This window comes from Mauremys reevesii, linkage group 1 (genome assembly GCF_016161935.1).
Source record: "Mauremys reevesii isolate NIE-2019 linkage group 1, ASM1616193v1, whole genome shotgun sequence".
NCBI lineage: Eukaryota > Metazoa > Chordata > Testudines > Geoemydidae > Mauremys > Mauremys reevesii.
The window spans coordinates 285389715-285412898 of NC_052623.1; the positions used below are offsets into that span (position 1 = coordinate 285389715).

Consider the following 23184-nt stretch of genomic DNA (forward strand, 5'->3'; position numbering starts at 1 on the left):
TGCCCAGCCTCACCCGCTGTCCTCTGCCCTCTGCTCCCCCCGCGGGAGCAGGGAGCAGAAGCATAGCTGTGCACACGGGGTGGGCAAATGGCCCCACTCTCCCGGCACGGCAAGCCGCGGGGTCCGCGCTCCAGGGCCGGAGCGCCAGCCGAGCGCAGCAAGCTGCTGTCCCCTCATCTGGAGCCCTGCCGCCGCGTGCAGCACTCTGGGGGGTCGGGGCTGCGCGCTCCCGTGGGGCAGCATTTGGCTCCGCGGGGAGGCAGACATGCTCCCTGCTCAACTGGAGCTCTGCTGCCGATGCGCCCAGCATTCTGAGGGCCGGGGCTGTGCTCTCCTGGGGGGCAGCGTGTCTGGCTCTGCGTGGAGCCTCAAGGTAAAGGGCCCAGGTTTGGGGGGGTTGGATACGGGGTGGGGGCAGTCAGGGGACAGCGTGGGTTGGAGGGGAGGTGGTGTCCCGGGGTTAGGGGCGGGGGTCTCTGGAGGGGTCAATCAGGGAGCAGGGGCGGGGGTTGGATGGGGCATGGGAGTCCTGGGGTTTGTGAGGGGGCAGAGGGTGTATAGGGGTCAGGGCAGTCAGGGGACCGGGAGCAAAGAGGGTCCAGGGGGGCAGTTAGGGTGGGGGGTCTCTGGAGGGGGTGGTCAGGGGACAAGGAGCTGGGGGAGTTGTATGAGTTGGGAGTTCTGGGGGTCCTGTCAGGAGGCAGTAGTGTGGAGAGGGGTTGGGGCAGGCAGGGAGTCGGGGGGGGGTTGGATGGGTCGGGAGTTCTGGGGTCCTGTCAGGGGCGTGGAGTGGTTGGATAGGCATGGGAGTCTTGGGGGTCTGGCTGGGGACTGGGGTGTGGATAAGGGTTGGGGCAGTCAGGGGACAGGTAAGGGATAGGGTCCAGTCCGAGGACAAGGAACAGGGAGGCTTAGATAGGGGGTGGGGTCCTGGGGGGCCGTTGGGGGCAGCGGTCCCAGGACGGGGTAGTCAGGGGACAAGGAGCAGCGGGGTTGGGAGTTCTTAGGGGGGCAGTCACCCAGGCCTCTCCCCTGAGCCCTGACCCCCACACATACACCACACCCTCTGCCCTGAGCCCTGCACACCTCTCAGCCCCTTGCCCTGAGCCCTGTACCTCCCTCATACACACCCAGCCCTCTGCTTGACTCCTTCATTCCCCCCCCCCCCAACCCTAGCCCTGACACCGGCACCCCCACCCATACCCAGGCCCCCCTCTGCCCTGACACCTACACCCCCCCACATACCCAGCCCGCAGCCCTGACTCCAGCCCTCTGCCCCCAGCCCTCTGGGTCCCGGCCCCGCACAGCCTGCTGCTGGTCTTGGGTTCTGGCTGACAGACCCTTGCCAGCTGGGGTCCCGGCCACAGGCCTCGTTCAGCCCGCTGCCGGCCTAGGTGAACAGAACCCCAGACCAGCAGTGGGCTGAGCGGGCCGTCAGCTTTTAAATGAAGCTTCTTAAACATTTTGAAAACCTTGTTTAATTTACAATACAACACTAGTTTAGTTATATAATATATAGACTAATAGAGAGAGACCTTCTAAAAAACATTAAAATGTATTACCGGCACCCAAAACCATAAATTAAAGTGAATAAATGAAGACTCGGCACACCGCTTCTGAAAGGTTGATGACCCCTGACCTAGATTTACCAAGCCAGAATAAAACAGTTTCTTTGTTACCTTACTGGTTACTCAGAAGTCCAAACAACACAGTTGCCTTAAAGTGATCCAGCCTCAGGCCTCCATTCAGGTACCCATGATGAAAATTTCTGTAAGTCTTATTTCATCATATAAAAGGAAAGGTTCTACCAATCCCAAAGGATCGGACACATTACCTCCCAGGTTAATGAATGTTTCAGATCTTACCCATATTAAGCATATTTAAGATAATCATATCCTGAAGCATGCTGAACACATTCATGTCCCATGGGAGTTGTATGTGTTTATTAGTAGCCTGATCAGGCTTCAGTTGTCATGAAGGTGAATTTTAAGCACTTGATTGTCCTAGCATTTAGCATGTCACTCCTTTCAATATTCCTTTTGAGCTAAAGAGTAGGAAGAGCAGCAAGTAACGATGAGCAAGCTGATAGCTATAAGCAGCAGCAGCAGGAAAGCTATAGAATCTACTTCATCATTACTTTTTGAAAGGCCTATACTGACTGGAATTTTGAGAATTATGAAAAAAAAATGTTGAAATTTTAGTGATCAGTAATTCAAACCCACAGTTCCGTTGACTAATCTTACTAAAATAAACTACAAATCAGACACTCTTGAGTTTTCCAAGTCTGAGTACAGATGGATTCATTAATGAATTCTTGATCACTAACTTGTAATAGATGGTTTCAAGTTATCACATGTGACTATAAGAGTTTCTCTCAAGTTCAACTTTACAAATTCTAGTTTGAACTGTATTACTGAGTGTCAAGGTTCCTTCCCTACTCTGAACTTTAGGGTACAGATGTGGGGGACCTGCATGAGAAGCTCTAAGCTTAACTACCAGCTTAGATCTGGTCTTGCTGCCACCATCCAGATTTCTCAGTGTCTGGAACACCTTCTTTCCCCCCAAAACCTTCCCCTCCCTGGGTAGCCTTGAGAGACTTCACCAATTTCCTGGTGAACACAGATGCAAACCTCTTGGATCTTAAAACAAGGAGAAATTAACCATCCCCCCTCCTTTCTCCCACCAACTCCTGGTGGATCCAGTTCCAACCCCTTTGGATCTAAAAACAAGGAAAAAATCAATCAGGTATTAAGAAAAAGGCTTTTAATTAAAGAAAAGAAAGGTAAAAGAAAACCCTCTGGGAGAGATTAGCATACCAGCTACTCTCACAGACAACAGATTCAAAACACAGAGGATGTTCCCCTGGGCAAAAACTTAGTTACACAAAAAATACCCAAATACCCAGTTTGATTCTTCCTCTAATTGCACAAGACAGGTTACAAAGAAATAAACATAAACCTATTTATTCCTTTCTAAAACTTACTACTCTGATAAGAGGCTGGTTACTTGATCTTTTTCACTCCGGCTGAAAACTGAAACTGACTAAACAAAGGAAACTTCCCTCCTTCCTTTTGAAACATCTTGTTCCCTCATTGGTTCCTCTGGTCAGGTGTCAGCTAGACTAGGTGAACTTCTTAATCCTTTACAGGTAAAAGAGGCATTAACCCTTAACTATCTGTTTATGACACTGAGTGTGAGAATTTATGAGCGTGCTGCAATGAACTTTTGAAGTATATTGCAAGTTTAATTCTCATTCCATTAAAGCTAATTGCTCAAGGCTAGTTTCAACCCTAAACATAGCATTACTTAAATAATAGCTGTAACTGAACAAATTAAGACTGTGAAAGATCAGTTGAGTGAAACATTTAGTAGTTTTTAATACCTATATGTGTGTGTGTGCATGTGTGTATGCAAAATTAATATTCTTACAGGAGTGAACAACCCAATTTAGAATATATAATCCAGTAGACACTAAACTTCAATATTCGATAGTTTACTTCAATTTATTGTAACTCGCATAAATTGGACTTTAGACATTTAAGATGTGTTGGCTCACATCTCTGGCTGCCTATTATCTACTAGTGTTTTTTCTCCTGCTCACCTAATAGCCCACCTTAATTAATTACTCTCGTTACAGTTGGTATGGCAACACCCATTTTTTCATGTTCTCTGTGTATATATATCTTCCTACTGTATTTTCCACTGCATGCATCCAATGAAGTGGGTTTTAGCCCACAAAAGCTTATGCTCAAATAAATGTATTAGTCTCTAAGGTGCCACAAGTACTCCTTGTTCTTTTTGCTGATACAGACTAACACGGCTACCATTCTGAAACCTGTAATTTATCTAAATATTCTTTAATCTGTTCTTTCCCTATTCTGGTCTGTAATCTTTCTCATTTGTTAATATTGTGTTAAGTATCTAGTCACAATTAATCTTTTTAATGGAGACTGAAGGAAAAAACCACACACATTAAAGACTTCAGCCACTTGTGTCATCCATTATTTGTTCTTCTTTCAGAAATTTACACCTGCCCTGACTTAGAAGACTCTTCCTCATCCTAATAGTGATTGATGTCCTCTTGTTTTCATAGGTGCATATCTTGTGCCATACTTAATTTTGCTGATGATAATAGGGATTCCACTTTTTTTCCTGGAGCTTTCTGTGGGCCAGAGAATCCGACGAGGAAGCATTGGCGTATGGAATTACATCAGCCCCATGCTCGGTGGAATTGGATTTGCAAGCTGTGTAGTAAGTTTGTAATTTACAAATACATGAAATACATTGGGACTTCCTGCTCAGTTTTAACCAAAGCTTAATAATTTGTGTCCTAGCTCCAGGGCTAATTTACAATGTTTACAGAATCTGTAAAACTCATATTCTAACATATAAAAATATTAGTCTTTTGGGAGAAAGAGAGTCTGCTAAAATATTAGCAAGGTATGCAGGATAAACACAAAAAAACACAAGAATTTGGAAAATATTGGACTTTTAAGTATATCACAAGGGCCAAATCACAGAGCCTTTATTCATTCCTTACTCAGTTTTATGTAGTGCAAGATTTAGCTTGTTTTATTTACTTTAACTTAGGATATGCAGTTGTTCAATAAAGCTTTTAAAATATCTTGTTTTATACTTCAGGTATGTTTCTTTGTGGCCCTCTACTACAATGTCATCATTGGATGGAGTTTGTTTTACTTTTCTCAGTCGTTTCAGCACCCCTTGCCATGGGATCAGTGTCCTTTGGTGAAAAATATTTCTCATACATGTAAGTCTTGGATATATTCTTTTTTTTTTTACAGTCACTTTGGGCCTAATCCAAAATCCACTGAAGTCAAGGGCAGTCTCTGCACTGATTTCAATGGGCTTTGAGTTAGACCCTTTATTTGGCTATTGCCATTTTAAAAAAACAACAACTATTTTTAGAGCTGTCACAATTAATTTTTTTAATCACATGATTAATCACAGTGTTAAACAATAATAGAATACCATTTATTTAAATATTTTTGGATGTTTTCTACATTTTCAAATATATTTACTTAAATTAAAACACAGAATACAAAGTGTAAAGTGCTCACTTTATATTTATTTTTATTACAAATATTTGCACTGTTAAAACAAAAGAAATAGTATTTTTCAATTCACTTAATACAAGTACTGTAGTGCAATCTCTTTATCATGAAAGTTGGACTTACAAACGTAGAATTATGTGCAAAAAAAAAACTGCATTAAAAAATAAAACAATGTAAAACTTTAGAGCCTACAAGTCCACTAAGTAATATTTCTTGTTCAGCCAATCACTCAGACAAACAAGTCTGGTTACAATTTGCAGGAGATAATGCTGCCCACTTCTTGTTTACGTCACCTAAAAGTGAGAACAGGCGTTCGCATGGCACTGTTGTAACCGGCGTCGCAAGATATTTATGTGCCAGAAACACTAAAGATTCATATATCCCTTCATGCTTCAACCACCATTCCAGAGGACATGCGTCCATAACGATGATGGGTTCTGTTCGATAATGATCCAAAGCAGAGTGGACTGAGGCATGTTCATTTTCATCATCTGAGTCAGATGCCACCAGCAGAAGGTTGATTTTCTTTTTTGGTGGTTTGGGTTCTATAGTTTCCGCATCTGAGTGTGGCTCTTTTAAGACTTTTGAAAGCATGCTCCACACCTCATCCCTCTCAGATTTTGGAAGCACTTCAGATTCTTAAACCTTGGGTCGAGTGCTGTAGCTAACTTTAGAAATCTCACATTGGTACCTTCTTTGCATTTTGTCAAATCTGCTGTGAAACTGTTCTTAAAATGAACATGTGCTGGGTCATCATCCGAGACTGCTATAACATGAAATATATGGCAGAATGCGGGTAAAACAGAACAGGAGACATACAGTTCTCCCCCAAGGAGTTCTGTCACAAATGTAATTAATACATTATTTTTGTAATGACCATCATCAGCATGGAAGCATGTCCTCTGGAATGGTGGTCTAAGCATGAAGGGGCATGCGAATGTTTAGCATATCTGGCATGTAAATACCTTGCAACGTCCGCTACAAAAGTGCCATGTGAATGCGTGTTCTCACTTTCAGGTGACACTGTAAATAAGCAGCAGTCAGCATTATCTCCCATAAATGTAAACAAACTTGTTTGTCTTAGTGATTGGCTGAACAAGAAGTAGGACTGACTGGACTTGTAGGCTCTAAAGTTTTCCATTGTTTTATTTCTGAGTATAGTTATGTAACAAAAAATCTGCATTTGTAAGTTACACTTTCATGATAAAGATATTGCGCTAAAGTACTTGTATGAGGTGAATTGAAAAATACTACAGTAAAAGCTGTTTTAGCTGGCACTTCACCAGCTGGAAAGCTCTATAAACCAGCATTTCTGATCTTCATTGAAATTCCAGTTTATAGTCTGGTTGCTGTGGGGCCAGCAGGGGCTTGGGGCGCAGGAAGGGACGTGGAGCGTGGGCCCTAGGAGGGAGTTTGGTTGTGGGCGGAGGTTTGGGGCGTGGGAGGGAGTGCCGTGACTTGTCCCGGCTGCTCCTAGGCCGAGGCGCGGCAAGCAGTTCTGTGTGCTGCCCACGTGCTTCCCCGAGCACTAGCAACACAGCTTCCATTAGCTGGGAACTGCAGCCAATGGGAGCTGCGGGGGTGGCGCCCGTGCGTGGAGGCTCAGGCAGAGCGCAAAGCTGCCTGCTGTACCTTCATGTAGGAGCAGCTGGGACAGGTCACCACTTGCGGGGACCCACTCAAGGTGAGCAGCCCCGAGATCTGGCACCCCGCACCCTGTCCCGTGCCCCAAACTGCTGCTCCAAGCCCCATCCTGCACCCAAACTTCCTCCCAGAGCCCGTGCCCCACACCCCCTCTCCCACCCAAACTCCCTCCCTCTTAGTTAACCAGCATTTTTCACTTACCAGCACCCCTATTCGCCCAACATGCTGGACAAAACAGCTTTTACTGTATTTCTTTTATCATTTTTACATTGCAAGTATTTGTAATAAAAATATTAATATCAAGTGAGTACTGTACACTTTATATTCTGTGATGTAATAGAAATCAATATTTTTGAAAATGTAGAAAAACATCCACAAATATATATTAAATTTCAACAGTGCGAGTGCAATTAATTTTTTTAATTATGATTAATTTTTTTGAGTTAATCACATGAGTTAACTGCGATTAATTGACAGCTCTACTTTTTTTTAATCTACTAGTCTTTAAGTAACACCTAAGATTAATGTAACTGAAAGAGACTAGAGAAAAAGATATATTTTCTCTGTATTTTCCAGTTAGTTTGCTTTGCACATTTGACAGCATGCCATGTATAGTCCGTTTCCATGGGTGGCGGGTCGACCCCTGTTTGAGAAACCCTGACCTAGTACATCCTATCACACACCCTTATTTGAAAATGGCTTCACCATATTTATTTCAAAATTAACATCATCCACATTTCAAAATAACTTTATAATCAATTACTTTCCATAATGATAATGGAAAACCTGGCATATGATTCACAGCTTCATAATGCAGAAAGTCTAATTTATGCATAATTGATTAAATTCAACTTTGTGCAGAAAACTATGTCCAAGGCGTATGCACTACTCAAAGCCCTATTTTGAGGACTTAAGTGATTCATAGGCTTTGGGTTGGTGTTCTGCGCATGAATTAATTTCACTTCCGGGGAGTACAGTTGGGTATTTTTTCAAGGGCCTTATTCGAAACTTTCCATTCAGTAGGCCTCAGATTCCATCTTTGAACTGTGATATTTTCATATTAATAGACTTTAAAATGATGCCCCCATGGTAATAAAATATATAAGAATTAATTCAAGGTTGCTGTGATGCTTTGCTGTAAGAGTGTGAAAGTACTTTTTACCCAACGTCCAAAGATCAATAATGATTTGTTGCCTTTTTTGCCAGTTGTGGAGCCTGAGTGTGAAAAAAGCTCTGCTACCACCTATTACTGGTACAGAGAAGCACTGAACATTTCCAACTCTCTCTCAGAGAGTGGGGGTCTGAACTGGAAAATGACTCTCTGCTTGCTGGCTGCCTGGATTCTGGTTTGCCTGGCAATGATCAAAGGCATTCAGTCTTCAGGCAAAGTGAGTATATTCTTTGTCTTAATTACAGTGTTTTACTTTCTGTACATTCTTACTTGCCACTTCCTTTGCCTACCCTCTCATAAAATCTGCACAGGCAGACTAAAGGCTGTGACTCATCTAGCATTTTCATAATCTCAGGTAGAGAACTGTTGGTACCTAAGCATTAAAACTGTAGACATAATGTTTGGTTATAGAGAGAGAGGGAGTGCTGAAGTCTGAGAACTCATTTTGTTTTCATTTGACATAAATAATGCAGGTAATTTCACCTCTGTTTTATTGTATCACGTATGTTTGTGTGTCAGATAAAGAGGTGAGATGGCTCCTACCACATCCATGCCCATTTACAGGATGGTAGATTGGTTCCTTATGATCCGTTATCATTTTGTTCCCCTGTCTCACAAGGGTCCATGCTGCTGTAACATCCTTGATCATGAGGGCTGGATACAGCTCCCTTTGGAAGCCTTCATTGTTTCTTTTCGACCTTTTTGATTAGCCATCCCCTTTTGCTGCTGCTGCTGAGGAGGAGAGCGATAGATGCCACAGAGTAATTCTCATGCTTGAACTCTCTCTCATGTGCGCTGTCTGTGTCAAAGAGTCATTTGGGCCAGCAAGAAAGTAAAAGAGAGGACAAGCAAGAAAATGACTCTATAGTCCGGTAGCTAGAGCACTGGGAGGTGGGGACTGAGGATCCAGCCCTCCTGTGTCAATGACTAATTATCCAGAGTGCGCAGCTTCAGCAGGAGAGAGCTCCCACATCAGAATATGCCATAGCCTAGTGGCAGATCCCTGCTCAAATCCCTTCACCTCCTCAGGGAGGGTGGGTCTTGAACTGTGAGTCTCCCACATGCCAGGAGAATACCTTAACCACTGGGCTAAATGTTAAGAGGGAAGGTGTCCTCTTCCTCCTTCTCCTGTCTATTTTGTGTAAACTCACCTGAGGGGCCCAATCCATTAGCTGTGTTTGGAGGCTGTCCACCATCAGGCACACACATGACTGAGGAGACAGAAAGCCAGTCTTCCCTGGATATGTGAATCGCTCTGGGGATTAGGTGGGAGATAGGCATGCAGGCGCCTAGAGAGAGGCAGCAATGTACATTCTTAGAGGAAGAATCATAGGTGCCTAGGGAAATTTTACAGTAAAATCTTAGTTGCTGAGTGAGTTTAGGCACCTACAGGGGTCAGTGGAAATTGTATGCATCACAGTAAAGCTTAAAACTGGGACTGTCAACAAAGTTACACGTGAGTGTAAATGTTTACAGGGTTGGGTCCTAAATCGGGCTGTCTCAACTAGCATTTAGAAAGGAGACACCTGAGGAATGCTGCAGGAAGGTCTGAAGTTTATGGAGGGGCATTTTGGGATGGACCTAGAAGGTGGCAATGGCAATAATCCTCCCCCCAGGTTCATCCTCCAGTTATTCCTGATCCTAAGTGAGTCTACAAAATTTGTATTTAACATGACTGGAAGTACTCACCTAGAACTTCCACCCATAATCTGCTGCCCTGGAGGCAAGAGGACTGAGTCAAATGTCAGGCTGTATTATAAAATACTAGCCAAATTTAAGGGAATTCATCTTTCCTCTACATACAGCCCCAGATAAGAAAAAAAAATTGCCCTTAAGACTGGCTGGTTCTGGCACCTCATTGTTGACAGAATCATCTGCTCAGTTCTTTGCGATCAGAAAATCTTGTGATAGGATGTTACATTAGATCATGGGGAATTATCACATGCCTCTTTAGCATATTCCAGTAACAGAAATGATTTAAGTGTGGCCTGTTTTGACACATAATGAAACGATTGAGCTTTTCAAGCACCAAACCCATTTACTAGCCTTTTCAAGAACAGATAAGGAATGAAAGATAGCATTTCACTTACTGGATACTGTTTTCTTTCCAGTATGAGATCAGATAAGTTAACAATAAAGCCAAAAGATATTTATCACAAGGGGTTGCAAGTACCTCCGAAAATTAAGCTTTATGCTTGTAAAACCAAATGAAGTCAGCCCTCAAGTATAAGGTAAAAACCTGGTCCTTAGCTGCATTGATGCTGTAGAGTGTAGGAGTAGGGTTCTCCTGGCTCAGAAAGTTGGTCTGGATTGTATTCTAGGGCTCTAAAGTGTACTAACTTCTGTGCCTACTAACCCAGTGAGATGTGATCTTCTGGTTAGGGGGAATGGTCCAATCCCTATGCAACATGGCTCAAATCCCATGGATTTTGGGGAATTTGCACACGGTTTTGGGCTCCCCTTCCTTCTTGGCAATACATATTATTTGGTGGGGTGAACCCACTAAGCTACCTGTTATCCCCCTTCCAAAGGGAGTACAAGTTGCAGATTATAACAATGCTGCAAAAAGCAGCCACTTTCTTCATCATGATTTCTGCCTGAAACAGAGTCCTTAAGAGTGGCTGCTCCCCATTCCTCTCATCAGGACTGACATACCCATTGGATTTCCATGGAACCCCAATTCTGTGTTGTTCAACCAACCAGAGCAGATATTGTACTATAACTGTTTCTGCAATTTGGGGAACCATTTGAGAAATGTTACCTTGCTTTTGCTCCTTTCTGCACCATAGAGGGGAACAGAGAGTCTGTCTTGCAATTTAATCTTGGTCATGCAATTGTACCATGAAAAGGCACTGACTATAGAAAATGAAACTCTGGGGGAAAAAAAGCCATGCATGTCTTTTTTATGTTCTTTTAATGTTTTTCAGATCATGTATTTTAGTTCCCTTTTCCCTTATGTGGTACTTATATGCTTTCTAGTCAGAGTACTGCTCTTAAATGGTTCCATGGATGGAATTCGTCACATGTTTACACCTAAGGTATGTGCTTAGTTTCCATTGAATGTGCACATATTGCTTCAATGGCAAATTGTTCATTTATGAATTCTTTGAATAATAAAACACTGGGCTTAGCAGCCTTCTTTCAGGGCCTGCTCCTGCTCCCATTGTAATAAATGGGAAATTTTTCATTGACTTCAGTGGCACAGGATCAAGCCCTTAGAGCCTACCTGCTCAGAAATACATACAGGATCTGTTCCTGTTTCTGTACAAGTCAGTTCTACAGTTGAGTTAAGTGGAAGCAGGACTGGCCCTCACAGATGAATATTAAATAATATATGATAAAACTGAAGGGGTCATTGTGGCCAGAGAAAAACAACAAGAAGGTTACCCCTTGTTTGAATGTCGGGAGCACCATCAGTAGGTTAAAATGACCTGTGTTAGCAATCATATTGTTTTTTACTTGCATGATAGTAATGCTAAGAGTCCCTAACTGAGATCCAGGCCCATTATGCTAGGCACTGTACAAACACATAGTGAGAGACAGTCCGTGCCCTAAATTAGCTTACCAGCTAAATAGACAAGACAGTTGCCAGGTGGTTGTGAGGAACTGTTATCCCAATTTCTACACATGGAAAACCAAGGCACAGAGATAGTAAGTGACTTGTCCACGGTCATACAGGAAACCTGTAGCAGAGGCAGGAATTGAACTGAGAGCTCCTGAGGTGTAGTTCAGTGCTTTAACTGAGAGCTCCTGATTTGCAATTCAGTGCTTCAAACACAAGACTATCTTTCTTTTAAACACTCTGGTGCCAGATCCTGAAGGAAGCTAAGCGCCCCAGCTCCCGCTGAGCAAAAGGGATTCAGCATCTCTTAGGAGTTGGCCCATCATGATTTAAACATAGTGATGAGTACATTACAAATAATACTCATGATTTTTTTTATTAAAAGAGTTCAGTAATAAAATTGTTCAAATAAATAATGTTTAAAGAAAAAATGTATTCTTAATATTTTCTATTGGTCTCCAGATATGTGTCTCAAAACCTGATTTTCATTACTATCGAGTGATGGTGTAAATACAGGAGGGGGATAATGTTGTTTGCAGTGTATATAACCAGAAGATTGTCACTTGAACATTGGCTTGATGTAGATAGAGTAGCAAACAAAATATATATGGGCCTGATTCAAAGCCCATTAAAGTCAGTTACTAGGGCAGAAATATCACATTATGTGGAGAAATGTTTCCTTATACTGCACAAAAACTGAAATGAAAATGCTCTATATTAACAAAGTAAATAAAAATGTGAAAAAAATGTTCTGACATGCTGGTAGGAATTGAGTGTATATTTAGCTCCATCTAGTGAGCAAGCACTAGAAATGATTCTGTGATAGATACACACAACATTTGAACAGGTTTCAGAGTAGCAGCCGTGTTAGTCTGTATCTGCAAAAAAAACAGGAGTACTTGTGGCACCTTAAAGACTTAACAAATTTATTTAAGCATGAGCTTTCGTGAGCTACAGCATCCGAAGAAGTGAGCTGTAGCTCACGAAAGCTCATGCTTAAATAAATTTGTTAGTCTTTAAGGTGCCACAAGTACTCCTGTTTTTTTTTTACAACATTTGAAGTATCTGTAGAGTACAGCATATCTGTTTGTACCATTTGTAATTACAGTACTGTTCATCTTTACAGAAAAATATATATTTCCACCTTCACACTAAAGATCCATTTGTCAGGATTTCCAGGATTTATGAAAAAAGCTCCTTTACAGTTTACATATGATATATATAATCTTTCTGATTTTTACAGGAAGTTGCAAACTTTTCTAAAATTGTATTAAAGTAACTGGAGGCATATTTTGCTTAAAGTAAAGAAAAACAATAAATTAATATAACTGTTTTGATGCTTTTATTTTCTTATAAAACTAATGAAATTTAAATACAAAGTATGTCATCAAAATTAAGGTCTTTTAATGTTATATATAATTTCATAACATATTTGTGAAGGTATGGTTCAGTTTGATCTCAGTAGACAAATCCAATATGTCCAACTTAACCATCAGCTTCTGACCTTCTTTGAGATCTATGGAAGAAAAACAACATATAAGAACTAGACAGTGTTGTTATTCCGTTGTGATCTACTAATTGGGTAGATCCAAGATAAACAGGTGATGGAGTATAAATTATCTAGTTTCACCATAGGCATTCATTGAAATTGGATTGGCTGAAGAAGCAATTCAAATGGAATTTACAATCAATTTTCAGTACAGGGCCAAATTTTCACTTGGATATGTGATCTATTTAAGTCAGTGAGAGGTTTATGTGTATATTGAAAGACAGAATTTGACCCACGGATATCAGCATAGGTTATAGTGGCCAGAGTTTATTCTGCTCGTTGAATCTTTCTGCACAGACTATAACGTAAGTGCATTCACAGAACTCTCTTGTTAACACAACAAAATTCCACATGATCCTTCATGTAATTCATTTTTGCTATTCAAACAATCTTCAACATACTTTATTTAAATTTTATAAAGGAAACGTATCCCAAAATATCTTAACAATTGCAACTCAAATCAATTAAGCCAGTTAAATTGGAAACGTCCTATAATGTGGCCTCCAATATAAGGGTACAACTAGCTACTATTTTAACAATGAACATAACTGGCCAATAGTGGCTCATTATGTTCCTCTTGGACTGTGTGTAAAGCCAGTGGAAATCTTGGTCCATACATTCCTCCAGTGGTATAGTTAATATTCAGCTTTTGTTCTAATACTGTATAAATAAATTTGTGCTTTAGCATTTTAGTTTGTGTGGGTTATTTTACAGGGTTGTATGTTGTCTATCCATACAAAAGAAGTACTGTATTTTGTAGCTGACGTATATTGTGTCTAATTTCAAACAGCTTGAAATAATGCTGGAGCCCAAGGTCTGGAGAGAAGCTGCTACTCAGGTGTTCTTTGCCTTAGGGCTTGGATTTGGTGGAGTCATTGCCTTTTCAAGCTACAACAAGAGAGACAACAACTGCCATTTCGATGCTGTTCTGGTGTCCTTCATCAATTTTTTCACTTCTGTGCTGGCAACTTTGGTGGTGTTTGCTGTTCTGGGCTTCAAAGCAAATATCATAAATGAGAAATGCATTACCCAGTATGAATATTCATTTCTTTTCTTCATTTTTATGGTATATTTCACTTAGGAATTCACACAAGAAATCCTCTGATTTATTATCACTATTCCCTTGTGTTTTCCAGAAATTCAGAAAAGATTTTAAATCTTTTGAAAATAGGCAATCTGAGCCAGGATATGATCCCCCATCATATCAATTTCTCTAGCATTACAGCAGATGATTACAATTTAGTTTATGACATCATTCAAAAAGTTAAAGAAGAAGAATTTCCGGCTCTTGGCCTGAAATCCTGTCAGATTGAAGATGAACTTAATAAGGTTAGAATGATGTTTGTGTCTTCAGTACAAAGATTATGAATGATTAGGTATTTTATTAGCCATCTGTTACTGTGAAATATAAAGAATGCAGTATTGGATATCTAAAATTGGCTTCATTTTCTGAGCAGCCCCTCATCTGTAAACAGATGGGCATCATCTAAAGCCCCAATCAGACTTTTTGGATCAGTCCCCTAATCAATGTCTCTGCATTGAGCTACTGTATGCTATGGTCAACATATACTGATCCTGAAATAATAAAATATAATGAGCCTGATTTTCAGACATTTAGAGCATGCAATATTATGGGTGGGAGGCAGAATTTGTGTACACAAGCTTACAAATATATGTAAATAAATACTGACCCACTGTTACTTTGACTCACAGTTTGCTCTGTTGTCTCCATTAATCATCTCATGTGGATTTCTTATTGGCAGGCTGTTCAAGGCACCGGTTTAGCTTTTATTGCCTTTACAGAAGCAATGACCCACTTCCCTGCTTCTCCTTTCTGGTCAGTGATGTTCTTCCTCATGCTGGTAAATTTGGGACTTGGCAGTATGTTTGGAACCATTGAAGGAATCATCACACCTATTGTTGATGCCTTCAAAGTGAGGAAAGAAATTCTTACTGGTGAGTTTTACAAGTTTTCATCTCTCATTAGCCCAATAAAATAGGTCTTCTCCTTACTTCTTTGGAGAAGAATAAGAGGCATTTCATGTTTTTATTAGCATGAAGAGTTGCACCACAGAATATAGCATAGTGTAATTTAACTACAGTCCAGTCTGTACTCTCTATTCCCCACCACCATATACGTAGCTCCATAAAGAATTTTTACTGTGTGTAACTCAAGTTGTATAACAGCTTCCGTTGTGAGCTCCTTTAAAGTCAGTCATTCTTAAGTCTCCCAAAATGTTCGCCATTCAAGCATAGACAAGTATGACAATGTAAATAAAAAAGAATGAAAAAAATAAATATAAGATGCTAACAGTTATGCACAAAGAGGAATGAAAGTTTCACATGCAGCCTTAATAGTGGCTTGTCCTGATTTATGAGTGATTAATGGGGCATCCTTAACCATCTTTTACTAATCTTTTCTTTAGATAGAGGAAAAAATTAGGTAAAGAAATAAGCAGTGAGATGAAATTTGCAGTTCAAAAAGTCTATAGAATTACCACAGTGGACTAAGCAAATTGCCCACTCACTCTGATAGCCTACTGCCAGAAATGTTCTATGTCAGATATTTATGAGGAAGATAGCATCCCTGCACACACCATTCATAAAAAATACATTTTTACTGAGAGTTAGGCCTGGCCAGTAATGAACTGGGCTCCTATGGGCTCCTATTCAATTTTGAAAATCCCACTAGGCACCTGTCTAAATCTTAGGTGCCTGAATAGCTTTAAAAATCTGGCCTTGGAGGACTTAGTTAACAAGTAGTGCTTAAAAGGAAACATGTGCTTCAGTTGTTTGCTCGATCAGGGCCTTACAATTTTCACAAAGGCTAATCAGCAGATATTCATGAGTGCTGAGCCATTGAATAGAAATGCTCACCACTTCTGAAAAACAGCCCGTAAGTTCTTTTGCTTCTTTAAAACCCTATCAAATAACTTGTGTAACATTAATATAGTTTGAAAATTAGCTACTTGTTCTGAATGTGTATATGAATGCCTTGTTGCCACGTAATAAAATTTTAGCACTTCACAATAAAATGTTTTCAGAATTTATCTCTAACCTCCAAATTCTACCCTGGATTATGTCTCATACAGTGCCAGTTGAATTGCACAGCATAAACACCAATAGGAGAATTTGGCATAAAGAGTCATAGATACTAAAGTATTCCTGCATTTGTAACTTGCAGCATTATGGGCCTGATTCAGCAAAGCACTTAAGTATCTTCGAATCTCCATCTCAGCCTTCACTGAGACTTATCACATGCTTAAATACTTTGGGGTGTATGTGTTCAGTGACATTAGTGCTCTTATCTGAGTCTCCGTATACAGATTGTTGCATACTCGGCTATATACAACATGAAGGCACAGAGGGAAGAGTTAACAATTCAGGGATAATCTAAAGTCTGAGGGTGGGATTTTCAAAAGCACACAGTATGGGGCTAAATGTGTTTCACTGAAGTCTCTAGGATAACTCCTATTGATTTCAGTGGGAGCAATTAGGCCAGTGCTGAGCCCTTTTGAAGATTCCACCCTAACTTTCCCAGCTTTTGTCAATTTGTGTTGGGCCCTGAATGCTATGGTTAACATCCATTTTTTATTTTAATAAATGTTTCTTCTGCAATGCTTTAATTCAAAACTTTTTTCTCCAAAAGACATTAATAAAGTAAACTGTGGCTACATAATAAAAAAAGATAAATTTATTTTTATATGACCATATTTCTCTTTCCTTACAGTACTTAAGTCAATACATATATTGGCTGGAGTATAACCAGTGGTCCTTATGGGGTACTGTTACACTTTGGGGCCAATCCTACAAGTCTTCTCTGTTCGGAGTACAGCCAACTTCAAATTCTTCCAGAATTTGTCTCACTGTATTACTATTGGAGGGTCCAGTCCTGCTCCCACTGAAGCCAATGGCAGAAATCCCATTGACTTTCATCATTGAATTTCATTGACTTTGGGACGGAGATTTCTGGCTGGACTTTAGAAGGAGAAAAGGTTGTGATGCTGTTGCTTTGAAAGCAAGTAAATGCAAATAGTTCCCATGGCAAGTGAATGCAATTTGAATCAAGGTGACAGTGAATGAGTCTACCTAGTAAACCTATATAGTTGTTTGGTTTTGAAAAATGTGGTCTAAAATTTTGACGCACTTAACTTTAGTTGATGGAAAGAGAGAACTAAGGACCAATTCACAGCATGCACTGCATTAAGTGTACCGTTTTCCTGGATTCTACCCTTACATTCACTTTAAGTGTCTAATGATAAATAGTCCTTGATTCAGCAAAGAACTTATTTTGCTGAACCAGGACTGCCTTACATTCTAGTAATTACTTCAAATTTTTGACTGCTTGCTGCCTAGGGAATGGCTAAGATTCTTTTGATGGCTTTACTGTGCCAGTACAAAGGTGGGAAGAAAAGAAGGGAAAACTAGTGTCAATAGTTAATAAAGCAAAACCATAATTATTTTGATGTTTGGTAACTTTCTTTCTTCCTTCCTTTCTCTGATGCATGATTATGGTTACAATTCTAATTTCTGTCCTTTGTTCCAGTCATCTGCTGTCTGGTGGCATTTTTAATTGGCCTGATCTTTGTGCAGCGCTCTGGAAATTATTTTGTCACAATGTTTGATGATTACTCTGCTACTCTGCCTCTGCTTATTGTGGTCATTTTGGAGAATATTGCCATTTCTCAAGTTTATGGGATAGACAAGTAAGTTCAGGAAATGGAGTCGCTCCTTTCTGTGATCGTTAATATGTTGATGCTATTCATCGTTATCCTTATTATTGTTTTAGTTGTATAGGATCAACAGCCCGCTGGATGAGGTAAAGACAGATCCCTGCCCCAAAGAGCTTTTAAATGATCTAGGCAGCATACAAAAACAGAGAAGGGAAAGGGAATGATGAACTGAAGAGTGAAATCAAGCCTTCTTCTTGGGGTTGTTTTTTTCTTGTGTGTGTAGGTACATTATTTCTGGTAGGTTATGGGTGTCAGGGTGGGTGAGCCTGTGCTTGTAGGACTCCTGAGGGAAGTGCGTTTTTAAGGATGGATTTGGAGAATATATTGGACCAGGGTAGGAGGAGGGTTCTAAATCTATGGGGGCAGTATGGAAGAAGGCCTGCAAGCACGAGTAGTAGAGGGACACAGAGGGTAGATTAGACCAGTGCAACAGAGATGAGGAAGTCAGTGGCAAGAGACAAGGTCAGAGAGATGGGCAGGATGAGAAAGGTCCTGAAGTCAAGGAAGAGGAGTATAAATTTGATCTACACAGCAAGGGGAAGCCAATGGAAGGATTTCAAGAAGAGCTAAACATACTTAGAGTAGTGGGTGAGGAACAATATATGATTTTTAACAGATTGAATTATTTGACAATATGACATGAGAGGTAGTCTCTCAAGTTGGAAGGCGCCAGCCCATTTAAGTCTTTTTAGGTCAAAATCAACACATTAATTAGACTAAATACAGAAACCAACAGTCAGCCAGTGCAGATCCTGGAACTGTAATGTCACACACTCTCATCAAGGTGTACTACTTACTAGACTGGCTACTGCATACTACACCAGCTAAAGTTTCTAGATTGAGTCAAGGTAAAGTCCCATGCAAATGCATTGCATTAATCTAGTCTTGAGGTGTCACAGGCATGGATCAGGGTACCCAGATCCAAATTAAAAGAAAACTGTTTCAATCAACTAGTCAGCACAGATGATGAAACGAATATGGCTTTGTTGTAAATCTAGTCTCCGATTTAATAGTCATGAAGCATTGACCCTACATATGTCAAATGCATTTGTCTCCTGTCTTGATTTATCAGTCCGAGGTATTACTTTGGCAGTGGTTCCACAGGGGATCCTGATGATTCAACTGAAAGTGTCTGTGAGTCACGGCATGTACTGTAGTCCAGCATTCAAACGGACCTTTGAACTCATTGCTAAGCTCTATACATCACTCATGGTGTATATTTCCCTGCACTAAGCTTAGTACGGAACCCAATATTATTTGCAGAGACCACTTGAAAAGCACTCAAACTGCCATTGACAAGTAGCTATTAATTATCAGGCCTAGAAGCTTCAGTCAAAGGTCAGGACCACATTGTGGTACATGCTGGGCAAACATAGTACAAAAAGGCAGTGCCTGTCCCATAGAGCTAATAATCTAAGTGTAAGAAAAGAGACAGCAGGTGGATACAGACCGACAGGGGAACACAGGGAAACATGAGACAATATTGATCAGCCTGATAGGCAGCGGTTTCAGCACAGCACCTATCCCTCAAGTTTTCTGTAGGCATCACAGCAAAAGAGAGTTTGGGGGAGGTGACCTTGTGGATGCTTATGTGGAGCGCCTCCCAAGCATGAGGAGCAGCATAGGAGAAAGTAAGAAAGTGTTTTAAAATGTAACAAGTGGGTGATGAAGGCTGTCATCATTGACAGATCAGAGGCAGGAGATGACATCTTGATCTTATATGAGAGATGATAGGTAGTGTGGGGATAGGTCATGAAGAATCTTAAAAGTGAAGACAAGTAGCTTGTGTTTGCTATGGTGGAGAAAGGGGAGCTATATACCAAGGGTTAAAGACATTTGTGAAATCAGTTATTTTCACTAGTTTTAACTATGTCCTTTGCTCACAATGGAGTTTATTTTCAGTGGTATGTTTCCAGGAATTAGATGAGATTTTATGTCATAGTAACCTTGCATGGGGCATTTCTTCCACAACATTAATTACAGTAGAAACATTTTGTTACAGTAACATTCAAATAGGGAAATGAAACAGCAAAGGAGTTAAAATGCTATCAGAGTTTGCTGATCAAACCCAAAAGGAACCAGTTCTAAGTTAACATTCTCATTTTCTGCTGACATTGGAGTATGTGTACTTTTTCATCAGAAAGTCCTAAAACAATAGCCTTGGTTCAAACCATATGTTGCACTACCAAGGAACAGTGGCAGAGTCAAGACCTCACACAGTCATTCAACAACTGATAAGGTGCAAAATGGTAGCTTGTTGATAATGTAAATTATTATAATATATAGCTCACTTGAATTCAAAATTAGATTTGTAACACCTATTTTGTCCTTTCTGGTTCCCTATTTGTGTGTGAATTCAAAAGTAATGGCATATGCCTAAATAGATATCCCAGCACAATATAAACACTTCAGTAGGTTTTGAGTTGGGTTCAGGGTAATATTTCTTTTTACTGGTTTGGGGTAGCATCTTTGAACTAGCAGACAGTTGCAAGAATGGGTTGGAAAAGCTTATAACAGTGGGGTTTTTTTCCTAATGTATCACTCCTAAACACCAGTGTTAAATCTTTCTGAGCTGAACACTGTGGATTTTCACAATGATTTATCAACATTCAAAATATGTTTCTTACTTATTTTAGGGTCATCTAATCAGGGGCGGCTCTAGCTTTTTTGCCGCCCCAAGCACGGCAGGCAGGCTGGCTTCAGCGGTTTGCCTGCGGGAGGTCCCTGGTCCTGCGGCTTCGGCAGCTTGCCTGCGGGAGGTCCGCTGGTCCTGTGGCTTTGGCGTACCCGCCACCGAATTGCCGCCAAATCCACGGGACTGGCAGACCTCCCGCAGGCAAGCTGCCGAAGGCTGCCTGACTGCTGCCCTCACAGGGACTGGCAGGGCGGCCCCTGCGGCTTGCCGCCCCAGGCACGCGCTTGGTGCGCTGGTGCCTGGAGCCGCCGCTGCATCTAATCTATATTTGTGACACATCAGGAACTAAACATTGGCCTAACATCATTTAGGGATCACACTCATTTCTGCTTGTGGCTTAATCAGGATTCAAACGTAAGTTTTCTAGCACTCTGAGTGAACTTGATCTGAGCTGATTCAACCCTTATTAATATAGGTACTATTTGTAAACCATACAATTGATTTAAGTGCAGATATTTCTATTTTTACCTTTTATTGGTGTGCCGATTGTTGCAAATTAGCTGATATGTCTCAACTACATACACTCAAAACCTCAGTTTCTGAACTAATAATGTGCATTTCCCCCCAGATTTATGGAGGACCTAAAGGATATGCTTGGTTTTTCTCCAAACCAATATTATTACTACATGTGGAAGTATGTTTCCCCTGTAGTATTGTTACTTTTGCTGGTATCTAGTATTGTCCAAATGGGATTAAGTCCTCCTGGTTACAATGCATGGATTGAAGAAAAGGTAAGTAACAACATATACCATTGCCAGAATAATGTAACGTATTTAAAGTGCTTTTGCTAGCCCATGAAAAGACACTTTTGTAATTCATATAGTTCATTCCAAATGTAAACAAGGCCACTTTTGTTTCTAGTTATACTAATACAAAAACATCATTACATTTAATATAGCATTGGTTCTTTCATTTCCAAAAAAGGTAGGCACTGGCTGACACCTCCCTTTTATCTTTGTGTCAGTGCTGATTTGTTGGGTTGCATGTGTGAGAGATAGGGTGAAAGGGGGAAGTATTAAGGCATTTGTTTGTTTGTTTGAATTAAAGCAGAATACACAGTGGTGGCACTGAGCTAGCATCAGTTGTTTCATCATAGAACTAAATATTCAGATTAGGCATTTAATTACCACTCCCCTTGGAAGCTGGAACAGCATATCAGTGAACAGCTACTTTATAGAACAATCTATGATTGTCTAGTGTAGTGGGATAAGGACATTCAGTTTCTAGGAAATCTAGCTATACTGTTTTTCAGCAAAGAATTAGTAATGTTCTGTTTTCTAGGTTTTTTTGCAACATTAGCACTGCTCTTAGTGCTTATTTCATCTCATGTAGCAACACCAAATCTGGGGTTGACAGCTAATCAAAATGTGGGGGAAGTTAATGTGTGATATGAATAGGAGTTTCGTTTGGGTTAGGATTGCAAGCTTTGTCTCTTTTTAAGTAACAATGTATTAATTGTCTTTCTCTTGGCCCGCATAGGCTACTGAGGAGTTCCTGAGCTACCCACCCTGGGGAATGATTGTCTGTATATCTCTGATGATATTGGCCATACTTCCTGTACCTATAGTCTTCATAGTCCGCCGCTGCAATCTTATTGATGATAGCTCTGGTAGTTTGGCTGCTGTATCCTACAAAAGAGGACGGATAATAAAGGAGCCTGTTAATCTAGAGGGAGATGATGCAAGTCTGATTCATGGGAAGATTCCAAGTGAGCAGCCATCTCCAAATTTTGGTAAAAACATATACCGGAAACAGACTGGATCCCCAACTCTGGATACTGCTCCCAATGGACGTTATGGTATTGGCTACCTAATGGCAGATATGCCAGATATGCCAGAGTCTGACTTGTAGCTAGAGAACAAAATCACTTTTTTTTGTTTATACTGTATCACTAAACATTGGCTCTCTAAGAGAAGTTGTCTGCTTCACTTACTAGAGTGCGATCTCAGGTGCCCCCTAGCTACACTCTTTAAAATATCATGACGGTACATACAGAGTGAAAATTCTCTTTGGATTGATCTTCTGGTTTTATATTGCATTAGAACATAAGAACAGCCATACTGGGTCAAACCAAAAGCCCATCCAGCCCACTATCATCTCCTCTGACAGTGGCCAATGCCAGGTGCCCCAGAGAGAATGAACAGAACAGGCAATCATCAAGTGATCCATCCCCAGTCACCCAACCCCAGCCTCCGTCAAACAGATGCCAGGGACACCATCTCTGCCTATCCTGGCTAATAGCCATTGATGGATCTATCCTCCATGAATTTATCTAGTTCTTTTTTGAACCCTGTTATAGTCTTGGCCTTCACAACATCCTCTGGCAAAGAGTTCCACAGATTGACTGTGCGTTGTGTGAAGAAATAATTCCTTTTGTTTCTTTTAAACATGCTGCCTATTAATTTCATTTGGTGACCCGCTAGTTCTTTTGTTATGAGGAGTATATAACATTTCCTTATTTACTTTCTCCACACCAGTCATGATTTTATAGACCTCAATCATATCCTCCCTTAGCTGTCTTTTTTCCAGGCTGAAAAGTCCCAGTCTTATTAATCATGCCTCATATGAAAGCTGTTCCATGGCCCTAATCATTTTTGTTGCCCTTCTGTGAACCTTTTCCAAATCCAATATTTATATATTTTTAAGATGGGGCAACCACATCTGCATGCAGTATTCAAGATGTGGGCGTACCATGGATTTGTATAGAGGCGTTATGATATTTTCTATCTTATTAGCTATCCCTTTCTTAATGATTCCC

General features: G+C 40.7%; 1 protein-coding gene across 1 annotated transcript in view; it reads left to right on the forward strand.

Annotated features, from left to right (window-relative positions):
• The window catches only part of SLC6A15 (solute carrier family 6 member 15), a 48541-nt gene extending 25802 nt beyond the window's left edge, over positions 1 to 22739 (forward strand). Inside the window, exons 4-13 of the mRNA XM_039520187.1 lie at positions 4094 to 4251; positions 4642 to 4768; positions 7923 to 8104; positions 10815 to 10925; positions 13789 to 14030; positions 14135 to 14327; positions 14762 to 14954; positions 17545 to 17704; positions 20995 to 21157; positions 21906 to 22739. Of these exons, the coding sequence (XP_039376121.1) occupies positions 4094 to 4251; positions 4642 to 4768; positions 7923 to 8104; positions 10815 to 10925; positions 13789 to 14030; positions 14135 to 14327; positions 14762 to 14954; positions 17545 to 17704; positions 20995 to 21157; positions 21906 to 22277 (1901 nt within the window). The 3' untranslated portion in view covers positions 22278 to 22739. The remainder of the gene's footprint in view (positions 1 to 4093; positions 4252 to 4641; positions 4769 to 7922; positions 8105 to 10814; positions 10926 to 13788; positions 14031 to 14134; positions 14328 to 14761; positions 14955 to 17544; positions 17705 to 20994; positions 21158 to 21905) is intronic.
• The last annotated feature ends 445 nt before the right edge of the window (positions 22740 to 23184 follow it).